The sequence below is a fragment of the Condylura cristata genome, unplaced genomic scaffold, assembly GCF_000260355.1.
Source record: "Condylura cristata isolate star-nosed mole 26May11 unplaced genomic scaffold, ConCri1.0 scaffold00014, whole genome shotgun sequence".
Classification (NCBI taxonomy): domain Eukaryota; kingdom Metazoa; phylum Chordata; class Mammalia; order Eulipotyphla; family Talpidae; genus Condylura; species Condylura cristata.
The window spans coordinates 6399956-6415224 of record NW_004567115.1 but is presented as its reverse complement, the minus strand read 5'-3'; the positions used below and the strand labels follow the sequence as shown (position 1 = coordinate 6415224).

Below are 15269 nucleotides of genomic sequence, written 5' to 3'. Positions count from 1 at the left end.
TGTGAAGTAATGTGCATGTGAATCCATTAAAAAGTTCAAATTAAATAGACTGGTTGTTGGCTTTGGTTAAAAGGGAATACTGGGTTTATCTTCCTTCTCTGTCATTTTTCCATAAGAGTTTAGTGAAAAGTATCATACATTTAAACATTCTTAAAATGACCACATAACTCTACCACCATTATGGACAATTACTTAGCTTTTGGAAAAAAATAATTATTTGTAGCTCCTTTTTTTCTTTTGAAAGCTACAGTTTAATTCTAGCATTGTTCTCTCTCTAATGTTTCTAGTATACATGAAAAAAATACAGTATTCATTACTTGTTCATGTGTGTGTGGGCTACTGTTATCTGTCTCATAATTTATAATACTTTCCTATTTTGCTTCATGAAATGCAGATTTGACCCCTCCTAATGTAGGTACTGTATTTAGTACTTTTCTATACTCTAAATATATTCATTCTGAATGTTTTTCTTTTAGTATCAATTTCTATTTGGGTTGAATTTCTTTTTTTGCATTGTTCATGCTGTGTTTTTTTTTCTGTCTTAATATGCCTAAAGAATGAATGATAAGAAATACAAATGAGACTCAATTAGAATAGCAGAGCAAGACTTTGATTAAACTCACCACTTAATTTTGACAATTGGATTTTATGATTTTCTGTAAAATCTTTATCCCTATACTGTGAATAAACAAACTTACCTTTTATCACAAGTAATACTTGAAATCATCTACTTAGGTTTTATAGCAGATAATTTTGTACTACTGAGCTATGTTATATTTATTGAATTTATTGAAGCTTACAATATATACATTCTCATCGTGACAGAAACATCCTCAATATGCAGTTCTTTCTTCTTAACTGTTTCCCATCCTTCTTTTCTTCTTATTTTCACACTTTCATTCATATGTGCCCCCAAGCCCTCTTACTATCAGAATTAAAGGAAAAACTGTCAGGAAGTTGTCAGGAAGGGGCCAACCCTAAAATATTCTTGTTAGTTGTCTGGGTTTGAAGCAGGTAGTTTTTAAACAGGGATTATTGTTGGTGGGGGAAATTTGATGTTGCTGTGTTCATTTTCATACTCCCCCACCTTACCTCCTTGTTCCCCAATGAGCCAGAATGAGAAATAAGATTCATGCTTTTTTTCTCTTTGATCGCCACAGTCAGTTCCAGTGTGTTTGTAACTATATAATTACAGGTTTTTGATTAATGAGCAAATTTTCAGATTTAACAAATTTGTTTTTTGGAGGAATATGAATCACTGAATTCATTATTCTAATTTATATTCTATATATAGAAAAGTAACTGAAAGGGAAGATAGATACAAATTAGATTTTTTTAGCAGAGAAATTTAAGGTGAAGGATTAAAATTTTTAAAGAATTTAGTTAAAAGAAAGACTACTAAGTTTTTAATCAGCCTGGAAAATTTCAAAATTACTTTGTGTCTTACAGAAGAAGGCATTGTTTAGAGTGGCATATTAAAAATGATCTGCTTTTTATAGTCACTGAATTCTTGCTAGATATCTTTTCCAACCTGCTCTCCTATTTGTCACGTTTGAATTCTTTTGCTACTATCCAGCATGCATTTGGAATTTTTTCAGTGTGAATAGGTTTGCTAAATATTTCCATTAGTATTTATTATACTTAAATAAGAAGCTACTATGGGAAATATTTACCATTCATCTTTTCTTAGAACATATGTATGTCCTAAAACATCTGTCAGAATTGTTTTTGACTTTGTTATTGGAATTTTTTCCTCTGTAAATTTGTGGTTTTATAAATTCTCAGTGAAATTAAAGTTGGCCTTATCACATTCCATATACATATATTAGTATGTACTACTGGCAAAGAATTTTATATTATATATAAGGAGTTAAAGAAAATTAAAAGTCTATTTAAGTATTAAACCTTTGTATTGAATTGAGCCAAATATTAGCCAAGGGTGCTATCTAGAAAGAGACCATCTTAGAATACATGTGGTGATAGAAATAGGCCACAGAACTACAAAGACTGTTTAAATAATGAGTCTGCCATTTAATATCCGAGTGATTTCTGTGAGCCCTTGTTTTCTCATGTATATAATGGGAGTAATAATAGTTATTTTGAAAATGTTAGAGAGTTAAAATGATTTTTCTTGAATGAAAGAGCTTAGATTACATTATGTGCTAAGTAATGGCCAGGTCAAGAAGAGCAAATTTAATGAGTATTAAATATATATTCATTTTCTTTCCTATTACTTGCCTATGATATATATTCACTGTATTTTCTGAAGTGTATCAATTGCAGATGTCAGTTTGACCATGCAAATGAGAGTGTGTTGCAGTTCTAGTTTGTAAATCAGCAACTAAGATTTTATTTCTAAGATTGCTTTTGTTGTTTGCAATCTATTAATTTCCAATTTGATATACATATGTTTTTGTAAAGCTTTTTCGTAACTCTAGCACAAAAGTGTAGTATTCTGGCTTTGAGCATTTATTTACCAAGACAACATAAAATGTTATTAGATAGATGAATGCTCACTTGTAGAACTATTTTACTTTCCAGCATCAAAGTTAAATAATTATATAATTAGTTGAAAACAGTAGGAAAAGGCAGCAGCTCTCTCCTATCTTCCCTTCTACTTCTCTTAGCAGTGTATTTTAATAAGTCTTCCATTTCTGCTCTCCAGAAATATACACAGGAATAAAGATGAACTTCTGAAACTTAGAAAGTTTCAAAACTCAACCAAAATACAAGTTTAGTGTTTTTAAAAAATATTGTTCACTATACAATTAGGTTCCGTCTAATTTAGATACTCCTTTCAAATGAAAATGAAATCATTACTACCTTGACAGTGCTTGTAATTTTAAAATACAATTTGGATTTTCCCAGGTGGAAATAATATAAAAATCATCTAATTACTGGGGAAAACTGTATTTATAGCAAAATAATAGATTTTAATAGAAAACAACTAATGGATAAAAACATAGTCATATTATCAAGCTGTTAATCATAGTATGTTTATATGTTATTACAAAGTGGTGTGGCATATACAATAGATAGTCAATTACCTTTTATGCAGATTAGAGGCAACATAGTTTAAGCAAGAAGTTACATAGCTGTGTAATTAACTAGAATTAAAGCAGATTCTGGTAAGGCTATTAGGTAATAACATTGAAAACCACACCAAAACAAACAAACAAACAAAACCAGTAATGAGCAGATTATTTCCTGAACAATTGGCACAAAAAATTTAGAATCTTGTAGATCTTATAAGGTTTTGGGTCCTATTCTGGGTGGGCCTCACTTTACTATCTATAGCACTGAGTCTGAAGATAACTGCAAGGGTGGCTCTTTAGGAATGGGACCTTTGAGTTCAGATATTTATAGATTTATATTCCAGATTATCCCCAGAATCCCACATGAACCAACATCTAGAGAGAGACCATACCTTGCCTGTGGTTTAGAAATGATAACAGCTGTACATGGGTCAGTTTTTCAGAAGCCCTGTGTGGGGCAGTGTCCTTTCTGGATAGACATTTTTAGAAAGAAAAAATCTCAGGAAACCTCTAATATAGTGATATCCTTTCATTGCCTGTTTTATTATTATTTGTAATCCCCAACCCCTTTCTTTGCTCTTTGGTAGAATTAAAATGCAATTTTGTATGCTCAGAAACTTTCCTGTCTAAAGTCATAATTTGGACAAATTTAAAAACACTGCTTTGAGGAAGGTCCAGCTTTTCTTTTTTGAACTTGCTAATATTTCCTGGAATGCTGTAGAAAGATTTTGTTGCTAAGTTTTAGCCAATCACTTGCCTATAATAACTACAGATTTGACCACATAAATTTATCTGTTACTTTTATGGGCAGAAAAACCTGTGGCTCAGTAGTTCACATACATCAACAAAAGAACTTTAGATGGAGAAATTTTAGAGTAAATGGACTTTTTTAAGATGGTGGGAAGGACTTTAGCAATAATATATTTTCCTCTTCCTTAAAAAAGATTGTGTCACAGGAACCATGGTATAGTTTGTATGGTCAGTTTGTACCTGCCAGATGGTTTTAAAATATACCACCTGTTTCCTTTTGTCCTGAATCATGAGTGTGAATTTGTGTCTACTTTAGGAGAGAGTAAGGAAGAGAGGACCTTTCGGAACTGGATGAATTCCTTGGGGGTCCACCCATACATTAATCATTTATACAGGTAAATATTTTACTGTGTTTCATCTGTGGCCAGTGTCCAACTTTTCATGTTTCTAGCTGCAGTTAAGTTTTCATGAGAACATTTTCTAAAGATCACAAAATTCTAGCAAAAATTTAATTTTTAGAATGCTGAGTATTGGCAAGACAATGGATTTTAAGATGAAAATTTTTATTATAAAAGTATGTGATAATATGATCCCATGATATTAGTTGTAATGATGAAAATAAGCAATTTGATAATCTTTTATAATTTTAACTCAGAAGAACACTAATTTTATGAATTATTATATCAGTATTTTTCTTTATAAGTCACAGTCTTTTTACTTTTAAACCAAAACCTCAATTAGCTTATAATTTGTTGTATATATTATTTCCAATTTATAGAAGTAATTTGTTTTCCCTGAATAATACCAATACATTATTAACATTGTCAGGACTAAGGAAATATTTTACTGAATCATTTTCTGTGCTCTCTTGTAATGCTAACAATGTGTTTTTCTAAGTGTGGATGAAAAGAAACTCTTCTTTTTTATAGAATTTACCAGCCTACCTTGAAAAAAAGTGCAAAGAATTCAACTTTAGCTAATTGTATTTTTTTAGGAAAAATATGTAATTAACGGTCCATTATTAATTTACATACAGGGAAATGCCTTAGAGAATATTAATTAAAATATTATTTAAAAATTAACTAAAGATTAATGCCATAAAAGACCAAGTTCATTGATGGGGGATTTTTGATGCTATTATTTCTGTATATTCAAAATAATCTTTAAATTTTAAGCAAATATTAATTTATTATGATAACTAACTTGGATGTGTTAGACTCACATTTCATAATCTCTTTAAAAGTGTGTAAATTCCAATTAGAGGACAAGATGTACATTTAGACTGAAATTCCCATGACAGTATCTTGATAGTAAAGGATTCAAATACAGGCGATTAGGACAGATTAAATCTTTATGGATCAGTTTGACATAATGTCTGTAATATAAATTGAGAAGGAAGAATAACAGGCCTAGTGTTCTCTTGTTTTTAATTAACAATTGTTTGTATAAATACATGTGAATTTTTTAAAAATCTGGGAGGGAAACATACTAAATTGTATGGAACATAGTGGAGGGTAATGAAAAAACATATTTTTAATCTTAGTAATTTAAGTTTTTTTTTTAGTAATAAGCATTTATTTCTTTTTGAATTAAAAAGTAAACTTAAATCTAGAGGTTAAGATTTGTTTAGTCATGATAGCATTTTCCTTTTCCATGAATGGTAAGAACATTAGAGTTCTTTATGATTGATAGCAAGGATCGATTATTTTAGTTAAATATTACTGGTGATTATATAGATCCTAAAAACTAGCATAGTACTTCTAGGTACGAATACATTTTTCTTGGGAATGGGAATATAATATTCCCATTCCTTGGGAGAGAGCATTCAGAAAGCCCTTAAAAGTAATATAACCGGCACTCCCTAGAGGTGCAGCGGGTTAAAACGCAGCACTAAGAAGCTAAAGCCACTTCAGCATGATTTCTTTCAAGCCCTGCCCCAAAGGTGATCCATATGGCGCTGCACGCAGACCTCTCCTGACTGGCTCCCCGCTGTTCCCCTCAGCAGTGTATTTCGTTGATCTGCCTGTTCTGCTCCCCACTCTTGTCTCTAGTGAATCCTCTCACCACACCTGCACATCTGGCCTGTACCCCAGTTCTGTATGCACAAATAAATAAATCTTAAAAAAAAAAAAAGTAACATAGCCTTAAGAAGAACCATCAGATATAGGGAAATAATAGCCAAAATTCTAGTTGATTTCAGACCCAGGTGTCCATGAATTTGTGTCTGTATCACTGTTGCCACCAGAACTTTGTTGCCACAAATCATGCAGGATAGTAAAACCTGGTCATGTGACAATGGTATGAGGAGTAGGGTGGGGGGGGGTAGGATGAGAGACAAATTTTTAGGAGGACAGGGAAGCAGACATCATGACCATGTGTCAGAGACATTTGCATTTGCAAAGTGTGATGTTATCACAGGCAGAGTTATCCTGAGACCACCATGGAGATAGTCAACAGCAGCCTATGCATCCCCGGGCCTGCCTAGAGATATGAGCTATACTCCATAGGTAGTTAAGGAATGTCCTGCTGTGACTTGTAGATAACAAATAGGTCACAGTTGCCCATGTGTGGCAGCTCCCAGGAACCCACAGATCATCTTCTTTAACCTACCCCTGAGTGAAAAGTTTTCTATCTATAGTGTAAACAAACCAAAACATTTGGGCAATTTGGATTGACTTGAAATGAAAATTCTCTTCTCTAAAGAAGTTATGAAATACATTGTGAGAACTATTAAATTAGTCCTAGAATTTCTCAATGGAGAGATGGTTCTGAATGCATTTTGAATTTTCTGGAAATGATTTCAGGGCCTCAGTTTCTCATGTTCAAAACATGAATAGTAATACCATATTATGTAGAAATGAGAATGACTTTACTTAAAGTAAAAACGAAAAGCTCATGAAATAGATGAGATTCTAGAACATAAACAATACTTCAGTTATACTTTTTAAAAATTTTCTTACATCATTGTTCATTTCTGTACAATTTTTGGTTTCTCCCCTCGTGGCGTCCCCATAATTTTCCAGCCACTGTGGCACCGGTACACCATCACCATTGTCCCTTGTGCTCTTCCCTACCGTTTTGACTTCGCTGTCTCCTCCATTCCCTGCTGTCTGCCTCAGATCTATAGTTTGTCTGCAAGTCTTGTCTTTATCCTGATCCTTTGATCAACAATTATTCTTTTTTTTTTTTTTTAAAGATTTATTTATTTGTACATACAGAACTGGGGTACAGGCCAGAGGCTCAGGGGCGGTGAGAGGCTTCACCAGAGACAGAGTGGGGAGCAGAACAGGCAGATCGACGAAGTACACTGCTGAGGGGAGCAGCGGGCGGGTCAGGAGAGTTCTGCCACGCCATGTGGTCTCCTCCGGGGCAGGCGGGATTTGAACTCATGCGGAAGTGGCTTTAACTTCTCAGTGCAGTGCTTTAACCCGCTGCGCCACCAGGGAGGGCCCAACAATTATTCTTTTAAATACAATATTCTCCATGTATTTATACGTAATCTGGAGAGCTTCGTGGAAGACTTAGACTTAGACTTTCTCTGTTTTTCAAACAGGGCCTAGCCCCTTCCACTGCTATGTAGTGTGCACTCAGAGTTCAGTACAACTGATATGAAACTTCACAAAACATAATTTAGTGGACTAGCTATTTAGGGAGGAAAGTCACATAATGTAAGAAAGACCTGGCAAATTTTTTCTTTTTAGAGAATTTTTTTTAAAGATTTATTTTTATTATTTATACTTACAGAACTGGGGTTCAGGCCAGAGGTGTGGTGGGTAAGAGGATTCACCAGAGACTGAGGGGGGAGCAGAACAGGCCGACTGACAAAGTATACTGCTGAGGAGAGCAGCAGGCGGACAAGGAGAGGTCTGCCGCCCATGTGGGTCAGCTCCCTGGCTGGTGATTGAACTCGTGCTGCAGTGGCTTGAGAGAGCTTCAAATGTAGTACTTTAACCCGCTGCGCCATCAGGGAGAGCCCAGACCTGGCAATTTTAAGATCTGTTGCTATTGCTTTATGTACTTAGTAAATAGGATTGAAAACAGACTAGAATACTTTAACATTCACATGGGAAGGTTTTTTTTTTTTTATTCCTAACTGGTAATGTTCTTACTTAAAGAACTTCTAATTGCTTATAAATTCCTTCCTTTTAACCTCCATTATTTAACATGAATAACTGCTACTGAGTTGATGTAATTTTTGTGTAATTATTTTTTAAAAGTTTATATCAGGGGGCACTTCCTGGAGGTACAGCAGGTTAAAGCACAGCACTGTGAGGCCACTGCAGCCAGGGAGGTGACCCACATGGCACAGCAGACCTCTTCTGTCTTGTCCACTGTGCCCCTCAGCAGTGTATTTCAGTAGATCTGCCTGTTAGGAATCCAACTCTGTCTCTACTGAATACTTTCACCCCCCTAACCCCCATTTCTTGTATGCATAAATAAATCCTTTTTAAAAGTTTGTATCAGTAATACATGAACTCATTCTCACTATACAAGTTTCAAGTGTGTAAATATGTAGAATAAATAAAGTAACAATAATTCTTCCCTTACCTTCCCATATTCCTTTTTCCTAATAGAGATAGTTGCTATCAACAGTCCACACTACAGTATAGGTTTTATTTTTATTTTATTTGACATCTAAAATGTTAAGCTTGTTAAGGAAAGGAGAAGACTCTTGTACAGATACCAGTGCAGTGGGCAGAAAGAGCTGTGATACAGGTTTTTAAAAAAATAATTAATTAAAAAAAATAATATAATAGTTTATTTTTACATAATTTTGTGCCTTTTCCCATCTCAGTTGTAATCCCCATGGGCTTCCCATCACCAAATCACCCATGTGCCATCACCATAGTTTAGTACATTTCCCTCCTCCCACTGTTTTTGATCCCATTCCCCATTCTACTCCTGTAAAATGTCTTTAGTATATAGTTGTTCATTATTATTATTATTTTCTAGACTGGTCCTTTATACTCCTGCTATGAGTAAAACCATCTGATAAATACTCCTAATTTTAAAAATAAATTTAACAAATGATAACTTGTATGCAATTTTCTGCCACTTTTTAAAACTTAATATGTCTTATAAAGCTTTTAATATTATTAGTACACACAGATCAATCTTGTGCTGGTCTGGGAGTTCATAGTGAGGAAGGTTTATTAAATAGCCTCTTACTTGCTGGCATTTAGTTTGTTTCTGTATTTATAAATATTTTGTCAGTGGATGGTCTTACATCTTTGTAAATCTTTATGAAAAAATTTTGGACAGATTCCTAGGTTGGGGGTTCTGAGTTAAATCTGAGTTAAATGATATTCCCTGTCCTCTTTCTTAAGTATTGAATAACCCTGTTGTTAGTTGGGGCCATTATTTCCTCCTCCTTCATCTTCTTTTTCTTGTTGTTGTAGTGACCTTGCGGATGCTCTAGTGATTTTTCAGCTCTATGAAATGATCCGTGTGCCAGTCAACTGGAGCCATGTCAACAAACCTCCTTATCCTGCTCTTGGAGGGAACATGAAGAAGGTGAGTGAAATAGTGACCGTAGCTATGTCATTATTGCTCTGATATAAAACAGGACTTGGAGTTTGTAAAGCTTAGTATAGTGTATCCCCACAGTTCTTATTCAAACCAAAAATACATCAAGGCCAACAGTCCTTTTGTCAGTTTGCATTTAATAAATGTTGAGAAAGATGAAGGCAGTCCCCCAAGTGAGATTCTTCATATAACCATGGCTTTGTCATTAGCAGATTCTAGAACTTAGCCTTCTTTGAGATGCATTATAAATGCATTCATATTTTATAATCATAACAACATATCCAGTCTTTACTGTTTTGTCATTAGTACTTTTCAACAGATATTTACTGATTACCCATTCACCTCTATAATTTAATGCAGGATATTAAAATAGTGCAAGCCATGGAATTCATTCTGAGGAATCCCTGATGAAATAAGGGGTATAGATATCTATACAGACAACTACCATAGGGCACAGTGTATGCAAAGGTGAACATTATGAGTCTGAAGGTAGAAAAACACTGTACTTTATACAAAAGATGGTAATTGAGTTAGCCTTTGAGAAATGAATAGACTTTATCAGAAGTCCACTTGAGAAGGCTGAAGACTAAGAAAACCGATAGTGATAGGAAAGCAAAATATGTTTCTGGGAATTGGGGAGAATTGCTTGTTTATTGTAGAGGATTCTAATAAATAAAATGAGTGTGAACATAGAATGTGGATTGGAGCCAGATGTTGAGAGCCTTGAATGTCAGATTAAAGACTTTGGATTTTAAACTTTAGTTAACAGGAAGCCTTTATATGTTTTTGAGCAGTACAGCAACTAAAGTTTGTCAGAGAATATCTGGTCAATGACTGTAAAGAGAAGTTCTTGTCTCCCACTATTCTGGGTTTCTATGATGTTCTTGGTGTTCATATTTGTTCAGTTGACTTCTTGCTCTAATATTCAACTTTGGTTTTGTTAGCATTTCTACCTTTTTGCCAGAATTATTGGCTTTCTAAAGGCAAAGTATGTAGGACTTAAAATTTTTTCTTATTCTTTATCTATTTTCTTTAGATTTCACCAGATCTTATAAGTATTTTGCCAAATTGTTGCTAAAAAATAGAACATAACCTTTCCTTATGCTGGGATCCATTTCTTTTCCCTTTCATTGCTAGGCTAGTGTCCCTGAGTTCCTTTACCTTCAAACATTTTGGTCAAATTAGGACCCTCCCTGGTGGCGCAGTGGGTTAAATCACAGCACCAAGAAGCTAAAGCTATTTCAGCATGAGTTCGATTCCTACCTGCTCCAGAGGTGATCCATATGGTGCAGCAGACCTTTCCTGACCCGCCTGCTGCTCCCCTCAGCAGTGTACTTCCTCAGTGGGCCTGTTCTGCCCCCCATTCTGTCTCTGATAAACCCTCTCCCTGCCCTGCACCTCTGGCTTATATCCCAGTTCTGTATGCATAAATAAAGAAATTTAAAAAAAAATTAGAGGTCAAATTAACTATGAATCACATGGTCCTTCACTGTTAAAACATTTATACTAATTACTATTACAATTTTTAGAACATTCTACTATTGAAATATGTCAGTGAAAAATATGCTGGTATTTATCTCACTTGTGCACACTGCTATTTAATCTGCTCTTTGATGCTATTTTGTGTAAATTAGGAATCTATTCCATTTTTTTCAATTTTATGCATTTCCTTAACATATTTCTGTCAGGCAGCCTAAATCTATGTCTACTAGGAAAGTAAAAGAATTGTGGGATATTTTGTCTTGTATTTAAAAAAAAAACAACCTGAAGATTTTTAAAAATTGAACCTATGCAGAGGTTGGAGCAGATTCAAAGGATCTTTTTGTGTTTTTATTCATGACCAACTGATATTTGGCAACTTGGATTCTTTCTGGAAGAACAATACCATTTATATTTGGCTCCTTTTTCATTTTTACTGGAAATATTTTCTTATTCTTGGACAAAAAATATATCTATTTCAGATAAAGTTACTTTGCAATGCGATCTTAAGTAACTTGAAAAAGAGTCAAGAACATTGTTCTTAACTAAATTAAAAAAACCAGTGCTTATTGCTCTTATTTATGGGATATAGGGAACAGTTTTTAGTCACAGTTTTGCCAATGATTAGTTGTGTGACCTGAGACACTTAAATTTTTAAAGTAAGAGGGGATTTTAAAACTTTCCAGCCAGTGTTTCTCTATCTAGGTTAATACTTCAGTGCTTTGACATAGTCATCTATAAAGTGGGAATAATTATTTCCTTAATTTTGCTGCATTATTTTTATGAAGTGAAATTGGCATATTAACTTAATGTGTTATTAGTTTTCAGTAAGTGAACCAGATTGGTATCTTCAAAAGATGTTTTTTTTTTTTTTTTTAATTCCTTCTTTTTTTTTTTTTTTTTTTAAAGATTTATTTATTTATTCATACAGAACTGGGGTACAGGCCAGAGGCTCAGGGGCGGTGAGAGGCTTCACCAGAGACAGAGTGGGGAGCAGAACAGGCAGATCAACGAAGTACACTGCTGAGGGGAGCAGCGGGCGGGTCAGGAGAGGTCTGGCTCGCCATGTGGTCTCCTCCGGGGCAGGCGGCAGACAGGAATCGAACTCATGCGGAAGTGGCTTCAGATTCTCAGTGCTGTGCTTTAACCCGCTGCGCCACCAGGGAGGGCCTAAAAGATGTATTTTTTTAATATTTTTTTGTACCAAACCTTTTATTTATTGTTTATAGATTGAAAATTGTAACTATGCTGTGGAAATTGGAAAGAATATGGCCAACTTCTCCTTGGTAGGCATTGCTGGACAGGATCTAAATGAAGGGAATGCCACACTTACACTGGCATTGGTATGGCAGCTGATGAGAAGGTAAAAATCTTAACCCATTTATAGCAATACCATAAGTTTCCTTCAACAAGTTATTTGAAATATATACAATGCAAAATATATTAATTTTAAATGATTTACTGTTAAAAGTCTAGTTTTTATAAATTATACTTTATTTTAAAAGTGGTTCAATCTCTAGATACATAATCATTTTTTTATCAATGTCTCTTGAAAACTGCTTATAAGTTGTTTTAATTTTTTAAAATACCATATAGTAGTTTTTTGTTTCTCAGCTTTGTAACTTTGGAATGTAGTCAAGTGCAAATACCAGACTAAAATTAGAAATATTTGTTAGAACTGAAGTATTTTTTAAATATTTATCTGAATACTGATGTAAATAATGTGTGAGTAAATTTCACCCCTCTCTGTCTAAAATATACATCTTTTCTTTTCCAGATACACATTGAATGTGTTATCAGATCTTGGAGAGGGTGAAAAAGTAAATGATGAAATTATTATTCAATGGGTCAATCAGACTCTTAAAAGTGCAAAGAAGAAAACTTCTATTTCCAGCTTCAAGGTAGTCAAAAGTTATTTAAAACTATTTTTAGTAAAACATTTAGTTAGGAAGGAATTTTATATGGAATCACATTGGTTTAGGTTTAGAATTTCAAAGTTAAATCTCAGAAACACACAAGTGATGAGCTTAGGCTTACTAATTATTACATGGGTAAAACAAAAATACTCAGTTTGAATTCCTGTATTTTTATTTGTTGTCCTACTGAGTCCAAATGCCAGTTAACTATTATTGACTTTGGTAATCTAATCTTAACAAGAAAGTCATAGAGCCAAAAAATCAACTGTCAAATGAAAACCATAAAAGCCTTTGTTTATATAGGACCATACTGTTTTGTGCTCCCTTAGCAGCAGTCTCAGAATTGTATTGACATCATTTCCAAGGCATAACAGAGCCAACCAAACCGATTCAAGTGGGAATTAAGAAAACTGGTAGGAAAAAATATCTTCTCATCTGGCTTCATAATGGCACTTAGCACTCACTTCCAAGCACTTGTAGATGATTCATAAAGCACTCAAAATGTAATCTGTACATACATACCCACTAATTTTCATGCATTTCCATTGTGTTTTGCTCTTGCATGCAAGCTGATGTTACCTGCAAATAAGCATGCCTGCTTGTATATATTCATTCAGTGAAGTTTGTGTTTGTGGTTTTAATATATATGAAAAATCAGCAGTAAATTAGTATTCTTTAGTGAGGTAAGATTGCAAATATATGAAACCCTAAATGGTCCTGAGTTTTCTACCCTTGTTTCTGTTTTTGCCTTTGCAAAAGGCATATATTTTTAACAACATTATAGAGCATAAAAAAATGTCAGAAATTAATAAATTAAATTAAATCTTTTGTACCTCACCAAAAACTAAGTCCCAAAGTGGTTTAGTCACTGGCTATGTAATACCCTGAGTGACTATTATGTCCTATTCAAGAAAGGAAGTAAATAAGAAGATATCGCTGTCTGCGGAACCAGCAATTCCATGGAAATCAACTAAGGGAGTAGAGCATATAAGATGTAGTAGATAGAGACATTAGCAGCTATATCTGAACAGCTGAGCTATACCTCTTGATGATAAACCTATATTTACTTCTGACTTGCCATTTAGTATCTGTGTGAATTTGAGCAAGTTATTAATTTCTCTATGTTTCATTTCCCCCATATTTAATATGGACATACTAATATCTGCTTTCTGGTTTTCTTGTTAAACTAAACTAGTCAAAAATTGTGAAGAGCTCATTAGTATCTTGCACATATAAAGGGCTTAAATAAATGGGGGGACTTACTACACTATTGGTACTGCCAAAATATAAATAACATCATGTGTTGAAGAGGTTCCTGCTGAGCTTTGTAGGGAACCATAGTAGCTACATTACTGTTTTTCTCCTTTTATTTTAAAAAATGACAGGACATGGAATGGAATAGTGTTCTAATAGCAATGTATATTAAGTTAAGAGAAACAGATGATACAGTCCATTATCTTGAAAAACAAGCCAAACTCTAGGCTAGTTGTCTTTAGGATTATAGAAGTAGGGCCCTGCCTGGTGGCACAACGGATTAAAGAACAGCACTATGAAGCTATCCACAGCTATTGCAGCATGAATTTGATCCCCTCTCACACCCTGTCTCTGGCCTATATCCCAGATCTCTACAAAAATAAATAAATAAAATAAAAAGTAAAAGGTCTTTCACTGGTAATACATAAAACTGGGAAGTTGGAAGATAGACCAATTTTTTTGGACATAGGAAGATAAGGTGTAATCACTAGAGACTTTCATTTTTCACAAGGTGAATCAAAGAAAATAAGTAGAAAAATCTTTGTTTCCTAAATCTAAATGAATACTCAAAATAACACAAAGGACTTAAACTTTCAGCTCTAAGATGACTAATGTCTGAAGATCTAATGTAAAACATGGCAACTATGATTGATAATACTGTATTATAATTTTGATGTCTGCTAAGAAAGTATAACTTAAATAATATCACATATACCAAATATACATATGGCAGTGGTGACAGATGTGATCATCCATCCATGGAGAGAATTTGGGAAGAAATCTTTCATAATGTATAGGCATATTAGTTTATCAAAAAGTATACTTTGAATACCTTACAATTTTGTCAACTGTATCTCAATAAATTTGAAAAAAAGAAATGAGCAAAACAATTTTCCCAAACTTAAAAAATCTACAAGTATGTAAATAGTCAATTTGTAGTGAAATAAACCACTTGTTTCTGAATTATCATATAAATATATTAAAATTAATCATATAGAAATTTCAAATGTTAAACATAAATATTAATTTTAGAAACTATTATGGTGATATTAGAGTCACCTAGAAAGCTTATTAAAAAGTATAGACTCCGGCCCTCCCTGGTGGCGCAGCGGGTTAAAGCACAGCACTGAGAATCTAAAGCCGCTTCCGGCTTGCCCGCCTGCCCCGGAGGTGACCACATAGCATGGCAGACCTCTCTCTCCTGACCCGCCCGGTGCTCCCCTCAGCAGTGTACTTCGTCGATCTGCCTGTTCTGCTCCCCACTCTGTCTCTGGTGAAGCCTCTCACCACCCCTGAGCCTCTGGCCTGT

General features: G+C 34.1%; 1 protein-coding gene across 3 annotated transcripts in view; it reads left to right on the top strand.

The window, feature by feature from the left end:
- Nucleotides 1-15269, top strand: part of PLS1 (plastin 1) — a 78029-nt gene that overhangs the window by 59226 nt on the left and 3534 nt on the right. For 2 of the 3 annotated variants that reach the window (XM_012725022.1, XM_012725020.1), the window contains 5 exons: nt 395-415; nt 4102-4180; nt 9185-9299; nt 12020-12153; nt 12568-12691. In XM_012725022.1, the coding sequence (XP_012580476.1) occupies nt 395-415; nt 4102-4180; nt 9185-9299; nt 12020-12153; nt 12568-12691 (473 nt within the window). The remainder of the gene's footprint in view (nt 1-394; nt 416-4101; nt 4181-9184; nt 9300-12019; nt 12154-12567; nt 12692-15269) is intronic. The other variant, XM_012725023.1, reaches the window with a different exon arrangement.